This window comes from Lycium barbarum, chromosome 7, assembly GCF_019175385.1.
Source record: "Lycium barbarum isolate Lr01 chromosome 7, ASM1917538v2, whole genome shotgun sequence".
Taxonomy (NCBI): domain Eukaryota; kingdom Viridiplantae; phylum Streptophyta; class Magnoliopsida; order Solanales; family Solanaceae; genus Lycium; species Lycium barbarum.
Window position 1 is genome coordinate 134,508,836 of NC_083343.1, and position 25,447 is coordinate 134,534,282.

General features: G+C 34.9%; 2 protein-coding genes across 2 annotated transcripts; one reads left to right on the plus strand and one right to left on the minus strand.

Annotated features, from left to right (window-relative positions):
• Positions 1-3,862: 3,862 nt before the first annotated feature.
• Positions 3,863-5,086, plus strand: LOC132602009 (uncharacterized). The gene has a single exon (XM_060315040.1). The coding sequence runs from the start codon at positions 3,863-3,865 to the stop codon at positions 5,084-5,086; it is 1,224 nt and encodes a 407-aa protein (XP_060171023.1).
• A 5,489-nt stretch (positions 5,087-10,575) lies between these two features.
• On the minus strand, positions 10,576-12,223 carry LOC132604630 (feruloyl CoA ortho-hydroxylase F6H1-3-like). Its single transcript, XM_060318222.1, has 2 exons — positions 11,629-12,223; positions 10,576-11,310 (listed from the first exon to the last, which is right to left on the minus strand). Exons 1-2 carry the CDS (start codon positions 12,129-12,131, stop codon positions 10,731-10,733), a joined length of 1,083 nt encoding a protein of 360 aa, XP_060174205.1. The 5' UTR covers positions 12,132-12,223; the 3' UTR covers positions 10,576-10,730.
• Between the last annotated feature and the right edge of the window lie 13,224 nt (positions 12,224-25,447).

The following is a 25,447-nucleotide window of genomic DNA, read 5'->3' on the forward strand; positions in this document are numbered from 1 at the left end:
CCCGGAACAACCTCGGGGAATATAGATGTATCAAGTGAGCCAGCGTGAACTCCTTTTCTGCATTATTGTCCAACAGCCGGAGGCAGGCCACGACCCTCCAAACAATTGGACCAATCTGTACCAAGGTTACGTTGAAGGTCTGGCACATGTCTAAGATGACCGAATCGATCGGAGGGTCAAGCTTGAAGGTGAAAGGGTAAGTATAGACGTACAAGAAGCCCTCCCGATGGTCGGTGACTGACTCATCTGGCCCAGGGGCAAAAACTTGGACTGGACGGTTGTCCCATCCGCAATCAGCCCGGACTAGGTCAAGTTTATCCTCGGTAATGGATGAAGGATATCGTCTTACATCATACCCTCTGTCGGATACCGGGGAAGGCTTTTCAACCTCGAAATCTTTGTTGAAATTCGATTTGGCCGGTACGATGTCCGATGCGGTGGGTTCGAGGGTAACCTTCCCCTTGGCCGGAGAAGTTGGCTCGGCTTCTTGAGAAGAAACCGAGGGGACGTCATGGGAAGCGGTTTCAGTACTGGCAGACATTTGAAGATATGGAATTGAGAGTTTGGGAGAATGCAAAAAAGAAGTTAAAAAGTGAAGGTGACAGTAGAAGAATTCAAAAATGGCAAAGAATGAAAGGAGGAAGCAGCAACACACAAGAACGACATGTGGAGAAATTGGCAGTATCGTTTCTTTTCACGTAGTGCAAGCAGCAGATCAACAAGAAATGTGAGTTTTCAGATGATTATGAGTAAAGAAATGAAATGGGTAAGAGGCAAAAAACTTGAAATAGAGAGGTGAAGAGGTGAAGATATAAAAATGTTGAAGTGAAGAGGTAAGGGACGTTTTATAGGCATGGGATCGGGCGGTTACAAGAGCCCAGCCAACCGGGGAAGGCCACGTGTCCCATAATTAATGAGAATCGACTTGAAACGATGTGCGTTACGGCAGTTGTCAGAGTTGACCGTCCGGGATATGACATGTGGCCGATGACAGAGGGACGTGACGCAACTATTCCCGCCAAAACGAAAAGATAGCAGCGGACGAACGGAGCCACCGGTTTCCTGATTCATCCACTTCCCGTTACTCCGGTAAAACTTCGGTCCGAAAAGTGTGGGGACTATCTGTATACGGTAAAAATCGGGTATCTGTTGAGTAGGTGAGACCGGTGACTGAGGGAAGAAGGAAACGAGCACATGCACGAAGACTTACTTTCTGGATCGAAGGAGTGCTCGAATCGGGGAAAGGGAGGAACATCGTTTGGTCCGGTTTTCCCATGGCCGATTCGATCTTGGCCGATTGGTCCGTTCCATCGTGGCCGTTGGTCCGTTTTGGTCGTGGCCGGTGGTCCGTATGATCCGTTACACGATCGCCACGCGTCGGTAACGTGCTGCCATATTCAACTACCAATCGTACGGGTGTCAGACCGTACGATCAACCTAATCCAACCTACTCCACGTCAGAGTTTTATCTTTATTTTTGGGGAAACACTTGTTGTATGAAGCCCATGGGGCAATACTATAAATAGGGGTCATTGCCCTACTTTTAAAGGGTTGGCTTCTTGAACTTCATAACACTGGTAATAGCAAAATATATACAAATTCTCTCTATCTCCGTACCAGATTTTGGTCCGGATTATGGCGCTCATTACTCAAATCCTGTTCAATCAAACAATCTTCATGCATTACAAGATACAAAATCTATAGTAAACCACTGATTATTAGTTGCTTCTTCATAGCATACTCATATATTTCTTTCCTCTATCAAATAGACCAAGGCACATCCACATATCCTATACCTCACTCAAAAATTCAATTGATTATCCAAATTCAGGGTAAACAAAAATCGTCTCTTGTTCAAGTTCCATGATGTTTTGCTGAACTGATGCTACTGGTTGTATTACCTCTATAAAATGTGCTTTGTTACGTTTGCAAATGTTAATATCAGCCAAATCGAGAAATGGTTAGTCGGGTGGTTGGTTTGTATTTTCAATTCTGAATGCTGGTTGTTCATATTTAATGACACCAACTTGTCGACTACCCCGGCATACATAAAGCTCTCATGTTTTCTTTATCAATTTCCATTTCTGCACGCAATTAATATCTTCATGTACAAATCAATATAAGGATGACCAAACCAGAAATCACAACGTTCATGTATGCATACAACAACACGCTAACCAAGATAGCTAGTGCATTACTTTCAGTCTTTCATGAGAATATATACTTGTATAGTTGTGTTTCATTCGGGGATGGGTGGAATGGGAAGCTAGCTAGGTTGTAAAAAGATACTCGTATATATATACACGTGCATGTAGAAAATAATTAGTGGAGTAGTACTTACTTTCTTCCACGCATCTGAGAATATGATCAGTACAAACTACAACAACATACCCGGTTCAATCCCACAAAGTGGAGTTTGGGGCAGTGGCGGAGTTAGGATTTTCATTAAGGGTTTAAAATACGAAAAAGTAAATACACGACGAAGCCTAAGGGGGTTTGATATTCACTATATATATACATAAAAAATAATTTTAACCATGTATAAATAGTGTAATTTTCCGCCCAAGGGGGTTTGAACCCCGTAAGTAGAGCTTGGCTCCGCCCCTGGTTTGGAGAGGGTAGAGAGTACGCAGATCTTACCTGCGAGGTAGAGGGGAGGATAGAGAGTACGCATACCTTACCTCTATCTTGGAGGTAGATAATGACAATATGATCGGTAAATTGCCTATATTGCATGCCCAAGGTCTAGCTGTACTTGCACTTTTCATGAAGATGAATAATTTTGTAGGGTTGAAGAAGAGTTTAATAATATAATAATGCCATGCATACAAGACAAAAACCTCTATAAAAGTGATAAAAATCCTCTCCGTACAACAAACCACAACGGTAAAAAGCCAAACGCGTAGACTCACTCTCTTACCTAATGACACCGCCGGCGGCCGGATTACCGGCGCGTATAGATCAACCAAAAGACCCTACCACAAAGGCGAACACCTCTATGGTGCCAAAAACAAAGAAGATCGATTATAAGGGAGCAATTGAAGAGAACCCCGCTCCTTTCATCCCTATTATCAACGATCCAGTGGTGGTCAGGCAAACAGTACATAACGGCACTCCGGCGGCGATTTTCGATGCTGATAATTACTATGGGGTAATGACTGAACAGTGTAAATGGACTCTAGTTGGAAAATACACGTATGGCAGACCCCAAATCGATTTGATTAGAACTAAATTCAAAGAGAAGATTCCTCTAAAAGGTAAGGTGCGTATAGGCGTGTATGACTATCGCCATACTTTTCTAGATTTTGATAATGAAGCCGACCTAAATGATGTATACTTTAGGAGATTTATCTCTACTGATAATGCTTTGATGAGAATGTTCAAGTGGTCTCCGGATTTCGATCCAAACGAAGAAACCTCTTTAGCCCCAATTTGGGTCTTGTTACCGGAATTGAAGTATCACTTGTTCCAATGGAATTATATTAGCCAAATTCTTCAGCAAGTAGGAACTCCATCAAAAGAAGATCTTGCTACTAATCTAAGAACTAGGCCAAATTTAGCCAAGGTAAGGATAGAGGTAGATCTGGAAAAAAATCTCCCAAATTCTATTTTTGTTGGAATAGAAAAGAAAGGGGCTGGTTTGAAAGGTTATTATCAAAGATTGGAATACGAAGGCGTCCCGGCATTTTGCAGAATATGTAGATTACAAGGACATGATCAAATTAATTGTAAAGTCGCAGCTAGAAAGAATGTTAACCAACAGAAAGGAAAACAGGTTGTAACAGAGGAAGAGTAGAGCAAGCAAAAACAGGGGGAACAAGGAGAAGCACAACAATTAAAGGGAGAAGGAGTGGTTAAAAAAATGCATGATGATGATGATGGTTTCATAGAGGTCAGCAGGAGAAAGAATAAGAAGGCCTTTTTTAAGCCAATAAATCAACAAACAGATAAACAAGGAAATAAAATATTCCAAGCAGCAGTCCCAAATGTGCAACAACAGCACGTGCAGCAGAATCAACAACATGGGCAGCAACAGGCGAGGCAGCATGTGCAGCAGCAGGCGAGGCAGCATGCGCAGCAGCAACAACAAAATGGGCAACGGCAGCAGCAACACGTGCACAAACAGCAATTGGAACAGCAGCATGTGCAGCATACTCCATTAAAAAATGGGCAGCAGCAGCAGCAACACGGGCAGAAACAGCAGCATGGGCATCAACAACAACAGCATGTGCAGCGACAGCAGCATCTTACAACTGACAACGTGCAGCTTCAACAACATGATACAGCCGAAAATGAGCAGCAGCAACATTGTACAGTCGAAAATGGAGAGCAAAATATCAAGGGTGTTGGACCTAAAAGACAGAAAAAGAAACAAAAAGCAAAAAACAAAAAGAACATACCTGTAGCTAGATTCCTCAAGAACATGCTATGGGCGAAACAGAAATCAAAACAGGCCCATATCAAGGATATTCTTAAGAAACCAGAGCAATCTAGGAACAAAGACATACCTGAAAACATCACGGCAAAAGAGGTAGCTCAGAACATCATCAAGATTAATCGAGGGATAAACGAAGATGAGGATCCTGACAGCCAAGGCAGCAGCTCTGAGGGAGTTCATAAAGGACATATGTCCCCTATCACTGCAGATACCGAGTGCTTGCAACAAAAAGGTGGTACTTTGGTGATAGATTTTGGAAGTCTTGAGTACATTCCCCCAGGAAAACAAAACAGACATGGCACAGAAATAGAGCATGACTCTGATCAGGAGCATTGTTATGACACTAGTGAGGATGAAATAGAAGGAATATCATCTGATGAAGAAGTGCCAGATAGTTTTTTAGATGTTACTAAAGAAGAAGAGGCACAGATTCTGGACAGTTTGACGGAAATATTTGCTCCAAGCCCTAAGGACAACAAAGACCCTATCTCACATGAAATGGAAGAAATCATACAACAACAAGGTTTGTCTCCGAGAGGTAACAAAAACAAAAAAGGTAAGAACATTAATAAGGAAGACAATACTGTACTCCTAGAAAATTTTGAACAATCTGGAAAGGTTGTTCCACCACCTAAGATTTCTTTATGATTAAGTTCATAATATGGAATATTAGGGGGATGACCTCCAAAGGTGCTCTTGAAAGACTAACCAAGGTAGTCAAAATTTATAAAATTAATTTTGTTGCTTTGCAAGAACCTTTCTTTAAAAGTAATAAAGTTGATAAGTTTAGGAGAAGGTTAGGATTTGACCATGCCATCTCCAATTCACATAGTAAAGTCTGGATTTTCTGGAATTCTAACATCGTTTGTTCAGTGATTTCCAAGACTAGACAACAGGTTACCTTGCAGGTTAAATGGCAGGGAAGCACAGATATGTCTTGGATAACTATTGTATATGCTCGATCACGAGCTAACAAGAGGAAACATCTTTGGCAAAAATTAAGAGACTTAAATTCTATCATTGATGGTCCATGGGTCATTGGTGGGGATTTCAACTCTATAATGGAAGCCGAAGAGAAAAAAGGGGGTGCCTCTTTTAGATTAAGTACATGTCTAGACTTTATAAATTGTATGGATGATTGTGGTATGACTGATGCTGGTTTTGTAGGTAATATTCACACTTGGTGTAATGGCAGAGGAGGTACTGAAAGAATCCATATGAGACTAGATAGGCTTTTTCACAATGAGGAATGGGCTACTACATTCACAAATATCACTATGGAGCACCTCTCAAAGACAGGCTCAGACCATAACCTATTGTTGGTCACCTGCACTAACGATAACCAACAGGTAATCAAATACTTTAAGTTTCTTAATTTTTGGACTGACCAAGAAGATTTTCTCCCATTGGTTAGAACAGTTTGGGAAACCGAAGTATATGGTAATCCTATGTGGAGATTTCATCAAAAGCTTAAAATGGTGGCCAAAGAACTTAGTAAATGGTCTAAAGACAGTATTGGAGATGTGTTTCAGAGAGTCAAGGAAATGGAGAAGGAAGTCTCCGCTGCTGAAATTACATATCTGACCTCAGACTCTGATACTGACAGAATGCTTCTCAATAAGTCCAAAGCTGAATACATCAAGTGGTTGAAAATGGAAGACTCCATCATCAGGCAAAAAGCAAGAATAAAATGGGCTGAGGATGGAGACTCCAACACAAAATACTTTCATAGCACTATAAGGGCTAGAAGAAGAAGAGCCCAGATTAACAAAATCAAAGATCAGCAGGGTCAGTGGGTAGAAGGAAATGTTAACATTTCACAGGCTGCGATTGACTACTTCAGTGGTATCTTCACCGAAAATCAAAGGATAGTGAACCTGAATTTTGTAAGAGACTGTGATAATTTGATCAATGATGAGGACAACTCTCATTTGACTAAAATCCCAACAGAAGAGGAAATCAAGATAACTATAGATTCTATGGATCCAAACAGTTGTGCAGGTCCAGATGGATTCAATGGCCTTTTTTTTCAACATTGCTGGGATATCATCAGAAGAGAGGTAGTATCTTTTGTGCTTTCTTTCTTCCACGGAGCTGATCTTACTAAGTTCTATACTCATTCCTGTTTAACTCTAATTCCTAAGGTTACTTCTCCAGACTGTTTTTCTAAACTTAGACCTATCAGTTTAAGTAACTTTTCTAACAAGATATTATCAAAAATCCTTGCCTTGAGAATCAACACCATTTTACCCAAGATCATTTCTGAAAATCAATCTGGCTTTGTCAAAGGTAGACAGATAACCGAGAATATTCTCCTAACACAAGAGATTATTCATGGTATTAGATCTAAATCTGACAGTTGCAATGTTGTTATCAAACTTGACATGTCTAAAGCTTATGATAAACTTTCTTGGAATTTCCTTACTTATGTCCTTAAGAAGATGGGATTTGCCGAGTTTTTTATACAAATGGTTTTTAGACTGATTTCTAACAATTGGTACTCAGTAATCATTAATGGTACTAGATATGGTTTTTTCAAATCTTCTAGAGGTTTAAAACAAGGTGATCCTTTATCTCCTGCTCTTTTTATAATTGCTGCTGAAACTCTTTCCAGAGCCTTGAATTATCTTCGTCATAATAATAGGTTCATTAGCTTCTCTATGCATAAAAAAGGGCCACTGATTAATCATCTAAGCTATGCAGATGACCTGGTATTGTTCACTTCTGCTGATAAATACTCTATTAAGCTTATTATGAAACAGTTGAAGTTGTATCAACAGGCGTCAGGACAGGTAATCAACAACGAAAAAACTTTCTTTCTCACACATAGTAAGACCGACAGAATCTATAATAGGAGGATTAGAAGGTGGACTGGTTACAAGCAAGTTTCCTTCCCCTTTACTTATTTAGGCTGTCCTGTATACTATGGTAGAAAGAGAATTTCTTATTTCTCTGACATTTCAAAAAAGATTCTTAATAAGATAGCAGGTTGGCAAGGTAGATTCCTATCCCCTGGAGGTAAGGCTGTGCTTATTAAACATGTTTTACAATCTCAGGCTTTACATATATTTGCCGCCCTAATGCCTCCTGTCACAGTTCTTAATGAGATTGAAATGAAATTTGCTAATTTTTTCTGGGGAGAAAAAGATGGCAATAATAGCTATCATTGGTCTTCCTGGGAGAACATGAGTTTTCCAACCAAAGAAGGGGGATTGGGGTTCAAGAGCCTTTTGGATATCTGCTACACTTTTACTGCTAAAAGATGGTGGAGATTAAGGACAGAACCTTCGCTGTGGGCTCAGTTCCTAAAAGCTAAGTATTGTCAAAGAAGTAATCCCAACTCTAAGGTGATAGCTTCTAAAGACTCTGCTGCCTGGAAGGATTTGCTTCACATCAGGGATAAAATAGAGACCAATATCAACTGGCATATTAACTCATGTAATATTTTATTTTGGTGGGATGACTGGACCTTCCAAGGGTCCATTTATCAGATGATTAACCCAACTCCCAAACCTGGTAATATAAAAGTCAATAACTTTTTATGGAACCAACAATGGGAGTTGGATAATATGGAGCCTTCTATACCAAGGGATATTTTGAATCTCATCAGGAATATCCCTATTGGTAATGAAGGAAAAAGGGACGAGGCTATTTGGAATTTGAGTAGGGATGATAATTTTAGTTGCGCAACAGCCTTTGAATTCCTCAGGAACAAACAGGTGGCTGCCCCTATTTATAATTTCATTTGGATAAAAGAAATTCCTTTCAAGATTTCCTTTTTCATGTGGAAACTTTTAAAGAAAAATCTTCCCTTGGATGCTTCATTATTGAGATTTCACATCGATAAAGGTCCTAGTTGTTGTTGTTGCAGGATAGCATGCATCGAAACAGGAGATCATGTTTCTGTAGCAAGTGAACTAGCCAAACAAACTTGGCAAATTATTACAAGACCGTTGGGAATTAACATGATTGGAAACACTGTCCAAGCAATCATATGGCAATGGTGGAGACAAAAACCAAGAAATATAGTGCACAAATTCCTTCTACTAATCACACCAGTGATAGTATGTTGGGAGATTTGGAAAGCAAGATGTACAATAAAATTTGAGAAAAAAAAAGATCACTGCCTCTAATATATGTTTTCAATCTCTTTTTCAGATCAAGGTGGCCATTGGAAAGAAGTTCAAATTCATTGATTACACATGGAACTGGAGCAAAGTCTGTCTTATGGCAGAAAATTTCAAGGCAGTCATTACAAGCAAGATGATCAGATGGGTCAAACCAACCGGCAACACTTGGAAACTCAACACTGACGGAAGCTATATGAAGAATCAAAACAAAGCGGGTGCAGGTGGTATTGTTAGGAACAGAATTGGGAACATAATAATGGCTTTCTCATATCCTTCTCAATTCTACACTAACAATTACAGTGAAGCCTATGCAGCTTTAATTGGAATATCTTGGTGTGTTAATCATCAATTCGAGGCTCTTGAAGTAGAATTGGATTCCATGCTAGTGGTGCAAATGTTAAATGGTACTCTCAAACCTCCATGGAGGATACAAAGCATCATTGATGAAATAAAAACAAAGATGAATCATAGAAACATCTCTATCAAGCATTGCTATAGGGAAGGAAATGAGGTGGCAGATGCTCTAGCCAAACATGCTACACAAATTCAGGGCCAAATGATTTTTTTGAATGAAGGAGACCTACCCACAGTGGTTAGAAGTGCCTTAAGGATGAATAAACTTGACTTCCCATCCTTTAGAAGAAGAGTAAAGAAGAATACCAGTTGGTACTTTGAACCTCCTTAAGTTATTCACCTGTAGGATGCATTAGCTTATGATAAGTTTCAATGCATTAGCATAGGATCTATGTGTAAGATCTTCGGATCAAAATGGCAACATGGATGCTTCGGTTGTCCTAAAACTCAAAGGAGGTAAGGTATTAAGTCCCCCTCCAATATGGTGTAACTATTGTTTAAATTTATGGACGAGGTTTTTTGGAAAAAAAAAAATGCCATGCATGCAAGCTACGTAAAACAAATTATATATTCACGACATCAGACATGAGTGTACGCATTTCTTATTACTTCTCTTTATATGTATCCATCTCAAATACTTACTCTCTCCCACTTGCTTTGGATACCCTGAGCACATAAAGCCAGACTTCAGTGACTTACCTCTTTACATGCTTCGTCAATTAATCACATCCAACAACAGCGTGAGCATCTCACTATTATTTCTTCCCGTGGAGACATTTTACTAGCAAAGAAGACTCCTATAAGTGGTAGTATAATTCGTTGGGGGCTTGGGGCTTATGGTTTAATTCTTTGCCACGAAAGAGCGCTGACAGAGGCGAATCCATAATTTCAGCTACAGAGGCATTTTAACTTGAAAAATGATTTAAAATGCGTAATTAATATTATGGGTAAAATAGGAAAAAAATTGTCTTTTCTTGATAATCTAAAAGTAATTAGTAAACGTGAATGTATTTTTAAAATATTGAACAAGTAAAAATGAACGGAGCGATTATATTTCTCTCTAATTATCTTTATTTCTCCGTTAAAGCAAACTGAAAGTGATATACTCCTAAGTCCTATCACTTCTTTTTCTTTTTTTGTAGTACTCCTATTTGTTTTCTTCTCTTTTTGACCCCCACTATGTACGCTGTAAATTAGTCGGACGATGTCATAATCAACGTCGTGACTTCATGATGGAATTAATGGAAGGAAAGTGAAACATGTTAGTATTGTAAAAGGGACCTACTTAAGAATTGTCTTGGCAATTTCCATTTTTACCATTACCAGCTACATCTTCTTTAATTCCTTCTCTTTCTTTCTCCATGCTTTGGAAATAAAATTCGTTTATGTATAGTGTATACATGCATACATTTATTGATCAGTTCATATCACTAGACAAAAACTGGCCCACGATGAAAAATATAAGAGTACGGATCTCTCTTGATTCAAAAGAGAGATTGTTTTAGCTTTTAATTGCAATTATTCACCTGCTAGTCTACTACCATATGAAGGAAGAGAAAGGTGGGTAAGATATATGTCATACTTCCTTATAAATTTATGAAATTAATGGACTCTGAAATAATTAAACAAAAATAAAGATAATTAGGCCCTTAATTTTCCATGACAAATTAATCCCAAGGAGATCATATTAAACTTTTTATTTCATTACAAAGAAAAAAAGTTGTACATGAGCAAGATACATGAAATAGAAAAAATACCATACAGCTTAATATATGCTAGCACTATTTTTTGTTCGAACAAACCTACTATTAATTATCGATTTTAGCAAAATCAACAGTGTCTTTCCCATCATGAGCTTTCCTAAAGAAATGCTTGACATAATCCGAGTAAAGAACTTGTTTGTAAATTGGCTCCTCCCCACTCTCCAACACTTCTGCCAAAGGCCCGATTACATCACTAGGTTTAGGGTTCACAAAAATAGGCACAGAAATCCTATTATTGTTACCGTTAGCCATAACACGATGTTCGATGCTCTTGTATCGTCCATTACTCATTATTTGAAGTGCATCGCCAATGTTAATCACTAAAGCTCCTTGGATTGGTGGGACATGAACCCAAGTGTCACTGTCAAGTTTTTTCACGTAAAGCCCTCCGATATTGTCCTGAAGAAGAATCGTTAGTGTTGAAACATCAGAGTGGCGACCTACTCCGACGGTTAACTCAGGATTAGGGCATTTTGGGTAGTAGTTAACGTTAATCCTCTTTGAACCCATTAGAAGTGATTCTTTAATTTGGTCTATTTCTTTTACGTTTAGTCCTTTCATAAGTGCTTCCAATAGTTTCTTGATGACAACTTCAGAATTTCTCAAGAAGTCCAACGCTTCCTCCCTATAAAAAGAGAGAGAGGTTAGGTTCAGAAATAGATAAAAAGAACATGAATACATGTATTTTAGTTTAAAGGTAATTATAACAAGTACTATATCTTTATGATAAACGCTAATTAGTAGTAACTGGAAAAAAAATGGTAACTAACATATACTTTCTATACCGCAAGACAGTGCGATCTTTCTTTACACTAACGGTGTATATATATACAACTTAAATAGGAAAATAAATGCTTAACTGCGTGCATGTAATTCAAATCTTCTTTTTCTTCTTAAGTATTTGCCTAAATTTAGTAAAAAGGAAATGGTGACGATTGCAAACCTGAGAGCAGATGGCCAGAGAGCAGCAGCATCTTCATCAGAAACATAAAAAAGGCTTAAATAATCTTTCCACTCCAAAGCCTTTTCTGCTTTAGGAGTAAAACTCGTTCCATATCTCACGTTATTCGTCGATGAATTTTCCTTCGAATGCTTATTTTTCTCCTCCGCTGGTTGTTTAAAAAACCTATATGTCGCCTCCTTAACAGATTCAAGAATTTCAAGAGAAATATCGTGGTTGATAATCTGAAAAAAGCCCCATTTTTCAGCTGCATTACATATTTTTTCACCTACTAATTTGTTGTCAATGTCCCAATTGGACATGTCAATTACTGGAATTTGATCATCAAGAATTACAGTGCTTTTTGTAATTCGTTCTTCTATTGGCTGAATGTATTGTTTAGGTAGTTTTTTAAGGCCCATTTCTGAAAGACCCTTTACTCCATGGCCTTCGTTTACTACATAATCAGTGATATTAGAAAGATCAACTGAGGCTCTAGTAGGCATTTTTGAGTAATTAAAAAAAGTAAGAAGGAAAGAAAGTATAGGATTAAAAGGAAAATGAATTGAATGAGAAAATTAAAGTTTGATGATCTATTGTTTCTGAGTTAGTGCAGTATTTATAGGCAACTGGAAGCATGAAAGTCTCAATTTACTGCTCTAATGTTTTAGTCAGCTGTGGAAAATAAGTGAAAATGATTGGTGCATGCATGGATATTTTCTTGTTAATGTGTGTAGGGTTAAAATTGTCCTTTGAGTAAACGAGGCACACGTTTTTTTTTTTTTTTTTTTTTTTAATATCTTTGAAATTTCAACCTTTGCATTTGCAAATGCGGAGACTAATAACCTAAATCAATGTAATACTTAATTATTTAATAAAGTTTAATTTTAAAGGTAAAATTCAGATTATATAATATTAGTTTAGAACGACTAAAAGAAAAATATTGTACAAAAAGTCTTGTGTCTATATTTTTACAGCTATCAAGCCTATAATGTAGTAGTACTGTAGTAACTATTTTGTCATTAATTGTGAGAAGAAATTACAAGCATTAATTTTCACTGTGCATCTATATGTGGTTTATTTTTCCTTTTTAATATGGCCGCAAGACTAGGAATGGTCTAATCTCGATCAAGAATAGGAGGCAATAGTAGAGCGAATTCATCAGAGAGTACTCTAATCTCTACCACGAGCTGCCAAAACATGCGTGTTAAATCAATTGTCAATCTCTAGCTCAAAACGGTAGTAATACAAGTATCAACCTCACCTCACTAATTAAATAAAATAAAATAAAACATCCTATCCTCTTTAAAGAAAATGAAGCACAATTAATCATTTTGCTTCCAATGATCCAACTATAAAGAATCATATCCAGAGTTCTTCCTTATTTTTTCTAACTCAGATATTAACATATGTTTATATATATATATCCTTATTTGTCTACGCAATTGTGGATCCAATTTCAATATAAATAATTAGTTCAAAATAATTAATGGGAAAAGGGTCAAAACCCCCCCTCTACTTTGGAAAAATGGTTAAAAATATCCTTCGAACTTATTTTGGGTCAAAGATACCCCTCTCATCCTTAAAATTTTCAAATATACCCCTGTCTTGAATGAAATTATCCCCCAAAGTAACCCGAAATCATTTTTTAAACTTCGGTCCATCATTTAAACCCGACCCAACTAAATAATAACCCATAAGATCTCCTTATTCTCCCAATTCCCTCAAACTTCAAACCTACGTAGAAGGGGGTAAATAAATACAAGTTAAGTTTAGTTGTCAAACTAAGTTTTCGTGCCAAGTTCAAGGGTCAAATGATGTCTTTTCTCAATAAAAAAAAAAATTTCTTCTCCTAAAAGAAATTAAAACAAAGAAGAAAGAGAATATATTTACTGCTTGAATTAACCAGCAAGTGGTACATACGTACGAGGAATCAATTAAAACGTGTGGAAAAAAGTTGGTCCTTTGAAACTCTATTCCAGTCAGCTGTGGCTGCCCTGCACGGATGGACATAAAAGCGCAAAGGTTGATATATTTCTAATCCAACCTAACCTTATTTTGTTTTTCTTGCCTGCCAGCTATGATCTTTCTCATTTCCAAGAAATTTTTTCATGTAAAAAAAAATCAGTTACACAGAGAACGATATTATTATCCCATTTAATTTGGGATTTAAAAGATATGAAAGGAAGTCTGTTGAATAAAACCGATGATATTTTGTAATCATATAATCTAATTTAATAATGAAAACAAATTAAGAGAAAAAATTTGTTAAGTGGTCCTCACGGTAAAGGTTGAAGAAGTGTTAAGTGGTCCACATTGTTGAGAATTCCACGGGAATGGACCATACGTTATTCTTATACGAGTTTGGAGAATTTTCACTTCACAGCTAAAAGGTTGAAATAGGTAGGGGTGTCGATGGATTTCTAAAAATAGACTTAACCGACCGAATCGAATCTTACCGAACTAATTTTTAAGGTCCTTTTAATAAAATAGACGGTTTGATATAATTTTATAACCGTACCGAATAATTAGACAGGTTTTTTATTTTATAAAAATTAATTGAAAAAATACCGAACCATACCGAACAATATTGTGTAAAATATATTTTATATATTAAGTTTCAAAATAATAAAATATTACTTAATTTTTTTCCTTTGGACTCGGGGTGATGGAAACGACCACAAGCCGGCAACATAATTAACACCTAAAATCCTAACACCAAAACCTATTATATTACTCATATTGAAACTATATTAGTTCTATATTCTGGAGTAGTAATAGTAAGTTTAAAGGTAATCCAATGATCTTGGGTAGCAAGCTACAAGTTAGTTGATATCTTTCCTCTCGTATGATTTAAATTTCTCTTATTTGATATATACTTAATTTTAGTAGACTCAGTTTTTGAGTCTCCGTTGATTGATTTCTTTCCGCTTGTGTGATCTAAATTATATTTTTTTTGTTTTTGCTTAACAATATTTTAAACTATCGTAAAATAGTGGGATCAATCTCTATTTTGTTGCCTTTCATGCTTCCTTGATTCATCATTTTTAAACCGATAAAAATGTCTATAGTATTTTTGCAAAGTCCTACATAAGTATACGTGGTAGTGTGTTCTAACTTTTATTAGTGTCTTTTACATTTTTGTTTAAAAAATATCGAAAATTAACTGAATCATACTGATACCAAAGAGAAACTGAGATGATACAGTTTCAAAACGTCTAATTTGATTATACAAAATAAAATAATCAAAAAATAATATGATATAAATTTTATAAAATAACCCCTAAACCGCATCATTGACACCTCTAGAAATAGGCCTTGGATGCATTTTCTTAACAAGATTTTATTAATAGCATATATAGAAAAGATAAATTTAAATAAGTTGGATGGTTTAATCTTGCTTTTGATGATAAAATGTAATGCTAAAATTTATCAACGGTTCAAGAGCACGTACAAGTTCCCAATTACAGTCTTGTCATCGCTTGTAATTGTACATGATGCTCATTCCTGCCTCCAGTTGGTCCGGTGCATAGTTAAGATTGTGACATCTGTTCATATTTAAATCTAATGGCCAGCATTTATTTAACTAAAACAACCCCTATTTACCATCTGATTTATCCTGTCCATATTTGCAGCACTAAAGTAGGCTCCGCTAAAATCTTGCTAAACAAAGCAAGAACATCCGAAAAAAAATGCTGGAAAATCTTTTGGTTGAAAAAAATATTTTCTAACCATGGAAATTATGGAGAAACGGAACAATCAGCAAGAACATAAGATTAAATCATCTAGAGTGAACATAAGATTAAATCATGTCTTAAAAACTGTAATAAAACTTCATCTCAAAATACGGTTACTGAAAGTATGAAATGTATGTTGCTATCATTTTCAACTTCGGTCAGTTTTGTGTAATGAAACATTGTTGGAAAAGCAGATGGTTGTTCTTATGCAGGAGCAGATCAATCTTTTTCCATTATTACCTGTTCTTTATCAGAGGAGATATTTGTTTAATGACATCGTAACAGAGCCTCTCTAACAAGAATAATTCAATTGTTCTGAAAATTCCTAACATGATCCAGAGTAACATATAATCTTACGGTACATGGAAAATTCAAGTTCTAAAATCATGAAAATGAGTTTAATCTTTGTTTTTTGATAGGAGCAGCAAGATATACTAGGAGTTATCGCCTAGCTACTTTAATGCTGCAAATATGGAAAGGATAAGTTAATAGTAATTAGCAGGTTTAACCATGGTTTGAGGGGTTGTTTTGGTTCAATAAATGTTGGCCATTAGATTTAAAAAATGGACAGATGTCACAATCTTAACTATGCACTGGACCAACTGGAGGCAGGATGTACTGGAGATGAGCCTCATCCAAGATACCATGCATACACTAATACTCTATTATCGTCGAGGTGCGCGTAATTCACGCAAATTGGTTCAAACATTAATTACTGTTATAAGAAAAGTGTCATAATGCATGAAGGGACGTATGTTTTACATTACAAGTTACTAATAAATAAACTATTTTCATGAGTGAATATATTTCTGCAATAAGTTCGGTAGTTAACAGCACATAGCCGTCGTCAAAGGGAGATCAAGGAAGACGAATTGTCGTAATGATCCAAGAAGCAAATCCAAAATTTGAAAGAAATTAAGTTGCCACTAGCTAATGAAAGCGAGAGGGGATCAACTGACCTTTTAACTTATTAATAATTTCAACATCATGATCAGTAGGAATTATGAATAATTAGGAGGCTTGTTCATACAAAAGCAAAGAGCACGATAGATAATCGTCAGAGAATAAAATTTAAATAATTTACAAATATAAAGATGTATCGCTCTTTTTTTAAGAGACTAATAAAAAAGAGTGCAACAATAAAATGTGAAAAAAAGAAAGTCCTCTGCAACACATTACATACATGTTAGTCACTAGGTTTGATTTGTTTATGGTGCATATCCAGTGCCGGCTGAAGGGCAAGGCAGCCAAAGCAATGGCTTTAGGCCCCCAAAAAATTTGGAGTCCCATTTTCACTAATAATAGGTTTATGAATTAATTTTTTAAAAAAAAATTATTACTTCCTCTGTCCTAATGTATGTGATATTTTTCGCTTCGCGAGATTCAAATTGCATGAACTTTGACAACATTTTCAGATGTATTTTTCACCAAATATATGAGAAAAGTTGTAGCTTACAAGGAGTATATACTTTTCATGTAGTTTTCAAATATATAAATTTAAATTTTAAAATATTGAGTTAATCTAATTCAGTTTACTTTAAAGTTTAGTCATATTTACTCTTGAAAAGCGAAAAGTACGATGAAAGGAGTAGTATTTAAAAGTAAAAAGCTATAATTTTAACTTAAAAAAGGATAAAAAAACTTATATTTTTTTACTAATGTTGATTGCACCGATTAAAAAAAATAGACTTCATAATAAAACTATATAAGAAATTTTTTTAAAAAGAAAAGTTAGGGCCGATCTTGTTAAGATTTGACTTTAGGCCACCGAGGACGTTGAGCCGGCCCCGTGCATATCATTTTAGTTTTTTATCTTCTCTTTCTTCCTCTCTTTTTTTTTCAATTGTAGGCAAGGTGGAGCAATGATTTTTAGTTTACTGGTTCTAGATCGCAATTTTATTTTCTTACTCTGTTCTGCATATATAAGTTAGTACTTATTATACATATTAAATAATTTTTTTAATATAAAATACGAAGTCTGAATCAAAGTTTAATTTCTGCCAAACCTGTAATTATTGATATGGAATGGAAAAACGAGAAAGAAAATTGAAGAGAGAATAAACTATAACTCTTTATATTGATTGTTGAATTGTTTATTGCATTTAAAAATAAAAGTCTATATCTCTATTTATAGAGAACTAAAGAAAATATATTATTTTCCTTATGGATACTAAACTAAAAGGAAACTAAATATTTTATAATTAATGTAGTAACTAGACTTAGAAGAAACTAAATGTTCTAGAATATTTCTAATAAAAATAGGAAGTAAATATTTCTATCACTAATTAAATTATAAAGCGCAAGGAAAGTAAATTTTAACAATTATTATGTTGGCTCCGTTCTAGATCGCGGCGGTCAGAATTGGCGATTATACGGAACAGAAAAAGGCATATAAATTGACGCACTAATTAACAATAGAGATGACAAATTCATCTGCTCAATTTTGCCATTTACTGTTTATAATAAATATTAAAAAATTACTAGCGGTAATAAAACAAAGTAAGAATCACATTGCAGGCATGCATGTATATGTGTTACTAGAAAAAAGTTAATTATCGACTAGAAGGAACGATTGATGAAAATTAATAAATTAAATTTGGTGGGGCTGAATGGCTGATGGCTATCTAGGCGCAATTACTAAAAGATACTAGCTCTGTTTCAATTAATGTGAATTTATTTTCTTTTTAATTTGTGTCAAAATGAATGACATCTTTCTTAATTTGAAAACAAATTCACTTTATGAAATGATTTACAACCACACAAATATTCAAGACTTATTTTGAATCACAAATTTCAAAAGTCTTCACTCTTTTTTAAATGTCGTGTCCAGTCAAATGGGTTCACATAAATTGAAACGGAGGGAGTATGAATTTTTTCCTCTAATATAGTAGATCACTATGTAAGTTCAAACATGGATTACTACTTTTAAGAATGACAAAGATGTTTTCAAGATTAATTAATTGTTGGTAAGCAGAGATAAAGGTCTTTTGGTGTCATGCATGATTGTGATCATTCATGCGATTATTTTTTAAAATCAACAAAGTACTGTTGGTGAAAAAAAATGATATTTACGGTTTATAAACAAAAGGAGTGCCACCACAATATAATATTGCTCACTTTAACGCTGGCAGTTGGAGGATTTTTGGAATTAACGCTGGCATTGTTCAACTTTTGCTGATCACAAGCATTTCTGTTTCAACTTCTTTTATTTCATCGGTGAGATTAGATTAGAGAGTCCAGATAATATCAAACTATATTAAAGTTATCTAGTAAAATAACTAATCTGCAAAACCGTATTTACCAAGTTGAATACAACTTGTTTCTTAACTGAAAACACATCGAGACTCTATTCGATGAATATCCTGTTAAAACAAGGATGATAATAATAAAAGAAATCTAAAATAAACTTGCTTGGCTTAGAGGCACGTTCAGACGTTTCTTGAAGATAGTTGGAGTCTCTCCCACGAGCAAATGGAAGAATAAATAACAATTCTATCTTCGGGATCCAACTAAGCCACAACAAGTATTATTCAAGAAAGTTGTTTTTCTATTCTTGAATTGGTGATTTCACCTTTTGATCAATGTCTCTAAAGTTTTTAGGGGAAATTGTTTTCTTGAAGTGCTTACCTTTTCCAAAAGAATGAAACACTATTTATAGGATAAAAATTACATAACATAAAAGTTTTCATTAAATAGGATTTAAAATAGGTTCATGAATTTTTCTTAAAATACATGCAACTTTCATGTAACTTTCAAGAACCTAAAACGTAAAATACTAAATGAAGAATGTATCTTCAAATTCACATTCATTTAGTTTGAAAACTTTTATCAGATGAAATGTTTCAAAATTAATTAAAACATTAACTTAACAATCCCCCACTTGTTTCAAGAAATTTTGAAAATATTTTGAGACATTAATCTAGTAATATGCATCAATAATGGTGTCTTTTGGACTTGAACCATTAGCTAGTGAATACATTCTAAATCATTGACTACTTAGTGAACGAATCTTGAACTGAGTAGATCATTAAATGAAGTAGAAAAATTTTCACGCACATTACTATGTTCCGGTGAAAATCGTAATCCTTTGACACCTTACGGCCATGTGTTCTGAATCCTTTAAACTAAGTGCTTTAAGATTTCCCTGTTAAAAATCTTATTGAAGCGGTCTCCACTTCGCACTTAGCGCGGTGAATTCATCAAGAGTAACTTTGCATACTCCGACCAAACAGTCTATGAATTCATTAAGAGAATTTAATCCCATCCTCCTTTAAAGCAAAGTGTCGATAAATCTATCAAGAGGGTTCCTACACACTCCAACCGATACCGGTTTATAGACTTATTAAGAGAATATAATCTCATCCTCCTCTACAGTAGGAATATTGGTAAATCTATCAAGAGTCGTCATACTAACTCCAACCGAGATCGGTCTTATAGATTTATTAAGAGAATAGAATCTCAACCTATGCACATTTACTCACTCTTTGAAGAAATTGAAGTTTTATTGATGTGCTCCACAATTGTAACTTTACTTGTTTTTCTCTTTGAACCTAAGATTACATCATTAGGTAAGGTTACCATAAAGTACAATTAATTTACAACAGGCTTTATTCCCATCCCTTTACAAGTTTCCATTACTAACTCTTTGCCTAACCCTTTAGACAAAGGATCTGCTAGATTAAATCTGGAATTCACATATTGAAGCGATATTATGCCATCCTCCAATAGTCTTCTCACATGATTGTGTTTGAGACGAACTTGCCTTGATTTGCTATTGTAACAATCACTTGAAGCCCGAAAAATAGCAGCTTTATTATCACAATAGATAGTCAAATGTGGAATTGGCTTACTCCACATAGGAATATCTATCAACATACTTCGAAGCCAGTCAGCTTCTTCTCCAGCAGAAGACATAGCTATAAATTCTGACTCCATGGTTGAGTGAGTGATACATGTCTGCTTCTTTGATTTCCAAGAGATTGCTGCTCCGGCCAAAGTGAAAATCCAAGCAGTAATAGATTTAGAGTCATTTGGATCAGAATTCCAAGTAGCATCACTATAGCCTTCAATAACTGCTGGAAAGGTAGAATAATGTAGGCCATTATTAATCGTGCCCTTTAGATATCTTAAAACACGAATTAAGGCATTCCAATGTTCAACTCCGGGGTTACTGGTAAACTTGCTCAAAGTTCCTACTGCATAACCAATATCTGGCCTGGTACAATGCATGGCATACATAAGACTCCCAACAATCTGAGAATACATCAATTGATCAAGAATGTCACTAGAGTTTCGCACTAGTTTGATGCTAGGATCAAATGGTGTAGGAGCAGGCTTGTCATTAAAATGACCAAACCTCTTCAGAACTTTCTCAATATAACTTGCTTGAGTAAGAGTCAAACCATTAGCTGATCTCACAATTTTAATGCCCAAAATTTCATCAGCTTCTCCAAGATCCTTCATTTCAAACTGAGAAGCAAGAAATGATTTTGTTTCTTTAACTCTTTCAATATCAGTTCTAAAGATCAACATGTCATCCACGTAGAGACAAATTATAACTCCAGAATTTTCTTGAAATTTACTGAATATGCATATATCGCCACCATTGATTGAGTAGCCATTAGAAATCATGGCCTTTCTAAATTTCTCATGCCATTGCTTTGGAGCTTGTTTTAATCCATAAAGAGATTTACGAAGCTTACAAACTTTATGTTCCTGACCAGGAATGATAAACCCCTCTGGTTGTTTCATGTAAACTTCTTCATCTAGATCTCCATTCAAAAACGCGGTCTTAACATCCATTTGATGAATTATCATATTATGAATTGCTGCTAAAGCAATTAAGAGCCGAATAGATGTCATCCGAGTTACAGGTGCAAAGGTATCAAAATAATCAATATCTTTCATTTGAGTAAAACCTTTTGCTACCAAGCGAGCTTTGTACTTATCTATAGTACCATCAGATTTTAATTTCTTCCTAAAAATCCATCTACAACCAATAGGTTTACACCCAGGAGGAAGATTTGATAAAATCCATGTATTATTTGACATGATAGAATGCATTTCATCATCAATAGCTTCACGCCAAAAGGGAGCATCATGGGAAGATACTGCTTCAGCGTAACTTTCAGGATCTTTTTCAACCAAATAAACTTGAAAATCAGGTCCAAAGTTCTTTAGTTGGGCTGATCTTATACTGCGCCTCAGATGGCTTTCTTCCACGGACTCAACTGTTTTCCTTTTAAGAGGAGATGTAAAAGAACTTGCATCTTGTTCTAAAGATTCTTTTTTCTTAGGAAATATATGCTCAAAAAAGTTAGCATGTAAAGATTCAATAATTGTGTGAGGACTTGAAGTCTCAAGATTTAAGAATCTATAAGCCTTACTGGTCTGAGAATAACCAATAAACACACAATCTACTCTCTATAGCCAACCTTAGCCAAATGTTGATATGGTAATCTAACATGAGCCAAACAACCCCATACTTTAAAATAATTTATATTTGGCTTTCGATTCTTCCAAAGTTCATAAGGGGATGCCTCAAGTTTCTTGGAAGGTATTCGATTCAAAATATGACAGGCTGAAAATAAGGCTTCAGTCCACAAATTTCCAGGCATACCAGATCCATAAAGCATAGAATTAACCATTTCTATGAAAGTCCTATTTTTCCTTTCTGCTACACCATTTTGTTGTGGTGTATAAGATGTAGTCAGTTGTTTTTCAAGGCCTTCTTTTTCACAAAAATCAATAAAATCTGATTTTAAATATTCTCCACCTCTATCAGATCTAATTGATTTAATCTTCAAACTCAATTTATTTTCAACATCTGCTTTATATGTTTTGAAAGACTCAAATGCCTCAACTTTTGTTCTTAATGGAAAGACATATGCATATCTTGAGTAATCGTCAATGAAAGTGATAAAATATCTCTTACCATGACGTGACAAACAATCCATCTCACAGATATCAGTGTGAATTAATTCCAAAAGTGTGGATGTCCTTTCAACCGTCTTAAAAGGTTTCTTTGTTATCTTGCATTTACTACAAGTAAGACACTTAGTAGTATGATCTTTTCCACAGTCCTTAATTAATCCATTTTTCACCATAAGTTGTATGGATCTAAAATTCACATGACCAAGACGTTCATGCCATAAATCTAGAGACTCCACAATATAAGCAGAAATATTTTCATTATCAATATTGAGTTTGAACATTCCATTTGTAGCATAGCCTTTTCCAACAAATATGCCATTTTTAGACAGTATAAATTTATCTGCCTCAAAAATCATTCTAAAACCATGCTTCGAAAGAAGCGTACCTGACACCAAGTTCTTCCGAATTTCAGGAACATGCAACACGTCCATCAGCGTGACTATCTTTCCGGAAGTAAACTTCAATTCAACAGTTCCTTTCCCCACAACCTTAGAAGAGGACGAGTTTCCCATATACAAAACTTTATCGTCCCCCACTAATTCATAGGTCTTGAAAGCATTTCGATCACCTGATATATGACGAGTTGCGCCAGTGTCTATCCACCATTCCACTTGATTTCCTGCTACAAATGCTTCGGTAACCATTGCTACAAATTCATCTTTTCCATGATTATTTGCCTTTTCTTTCTTCTTGTCAGCTTTAAGAATTTTACAATCACGCGCATAGTGACCAAATTTGTGACAGTGGTAACATTCAACCGACTTAGAATTGGTACTAGTACGCTTAAAATTCGTACTTCTCTTTGCCTTCGGAATTTTCTTATTAACAGATTCCTTCTTGGTTGATTTTTCTTCAACCACATGAGCTTTCGTGACGGGTTCCTTCAAAATATTATTGTCACGATATCGAGTCTCTTGTTCAATTTGCAAATGCTGCAACAATTGTTCAAGAGTCAAATCTTCTTTTTTGTGTAAGAGTTTGCTTCTGTATTCTTTCCAAGAGGAAGGAAGTTTCGAGACAATAGCACCAACATGAAAATTTTCATCAAGAGCAATTCCAGAGATAGCAATGTTATTAGCTATAAGTTGGAATTCTTGCACTTGTTTAGTGATTGACTTATCATCAACCATTTTGAACTCCATATAGTTTGAAACAAGAAATTTCTTTGAACTTGCCTCTTCCGCCAAATAGATATTTTGGAGAGTGTCCCAAATATCCTTAGCAAATTTGCACTTGGTATAATATTGATCATAAAATTTGTTGGACATTCCTCCAAGAATATAATTCTTACATAAATAATCATCATCTTTCCACTTGGCAATTTGTTCTTTAATCAAAGTAGCCTCGTCAGTTGCTACCTCAGAACCAGGAGCATTAGGACAAGGTTGTTCAAGAACATATGCCAACTTCAACCGTCTTAAAAAGAATTCCATCTTTCCACGCCATCTAGGAAAGTCTTTGCCATCGAATATTTCAAAATTAGGATTAGGCAGAGATGGAACACCATTCAATGTTGATGTAGTAGCCATAGAGACAACTATCTTCAAATTGTTAGAACAAGGATGATAATAATAAAAGAAATCCAAAATAAACTTGCTTGGCTTAGAGGCACGTTCAGACGTTTCTTGAAGATAGTTGGAGTCTCTCCCACGAGCAAACGGAAGAATACATAACAACTCTATCTTCGGGATTCAACTAAGCCACAACAAGTATTATTCAAGAAAGTTGCTCTTCTATTCTTGAATTGGTGATTTCACCTTTTGATCAATGTCTCTAAAGTTTTTAGGGGAAATTGTTTTCTTGAAGTGCTTACCTTTTCCAAAAGAATGAAACACTATTTATAGGATAAAAATTACATAACATAAAAGTTTTCATTAAATAGGATTTAAAATAGGTTCATGAATTTTTCTTAAAATACATGCAACTTTCATGTAACTTTCAAGAACCTAAAACGTAAAATACTAAATGAAGAATGTATCTTCAAATTCACATTCATTTAGTTTGAAAACTTTTATCAGATGAAATGTTTCAAAATTAATTAAAACATTAACTTAACATATCCCTATAGTGCCAACTAGCCTTTCTTTTTCTCTTTCAGAAACTAGTTTCAGCAGGCCCGTGCTAAGCCCGGGCCCAAACTCATGATGTAAAAGCAGACATTTTAATTAAAGAAATATAATTTGTGTTACATTTTTTACTGTATAGTAATAAAATTTCAAATAAGTAAATTTGTAATATATAAAAAGCAAGACTTTCAATTGAATCCTTTTAACATTTTAACTTTCATTATTGAAACTATTTACTTCAATCAATCCGATTAGGAATCAGGCTTTGAAGTTTCTGTGTTCTGAATTCCAATCTTTTCAAGTTATTCGGTTCTATATTAACAATCAATACATCATCGATGAATTTTTAAGACAAACATAGAGTTTAAATCAAAGTTGTCAGATCTGATCAAACTCGCCGACTCCCTAACTCTGCCCTGCTTCAAACTCATTTTGTGCTTATCTTAAACTCATTTATGATTTTAATGATGTATTTTATTCTCACCTGTATTAGCAAGTACTTATCCTTTCTCTAGAATCATCTAACACAATAAATTCTTTCAATAACTCCGAATTTATACTACAATATTTATTACTTTAGTTTTGAGTCTTACACAAATTAACCTAATGGTCTTACAAGAATATTAACAAATAATAATTAAAGTAAATAAAGTAAAATATTTTAAAACTATACCTAAAAATAATTTTAGGACTTTATAAGCACGTATGAGCTCACTAAAGACACAAAATATGGAAAGTTTAAGGATAAAAAATATGACAAGACCTAATAAATGCTGCAGTTGTAAAAAAAAAAAAAAAAAAATTGGCTCCAAAGTTGCCTAAACTTAACCAGAACGTATAGGACAAATAATAAACTACCCCCGCCTAAAAATATTTGTCACATTTCATTTTTTGAAAGGTAATTTGACTAATTTTTAGAGCTAAATTGAATTATATTAATTTAATATTTTAAAATTAAAATTGAGATATTCGATAATTACACGGAAATAGTATCAATATAGTGATTTAAAAAAAAAAGATATATTGATTAAAATTTATGTAACTTGACCATCGATAAGTGAAACATGACAAATATTTTGAGATGAA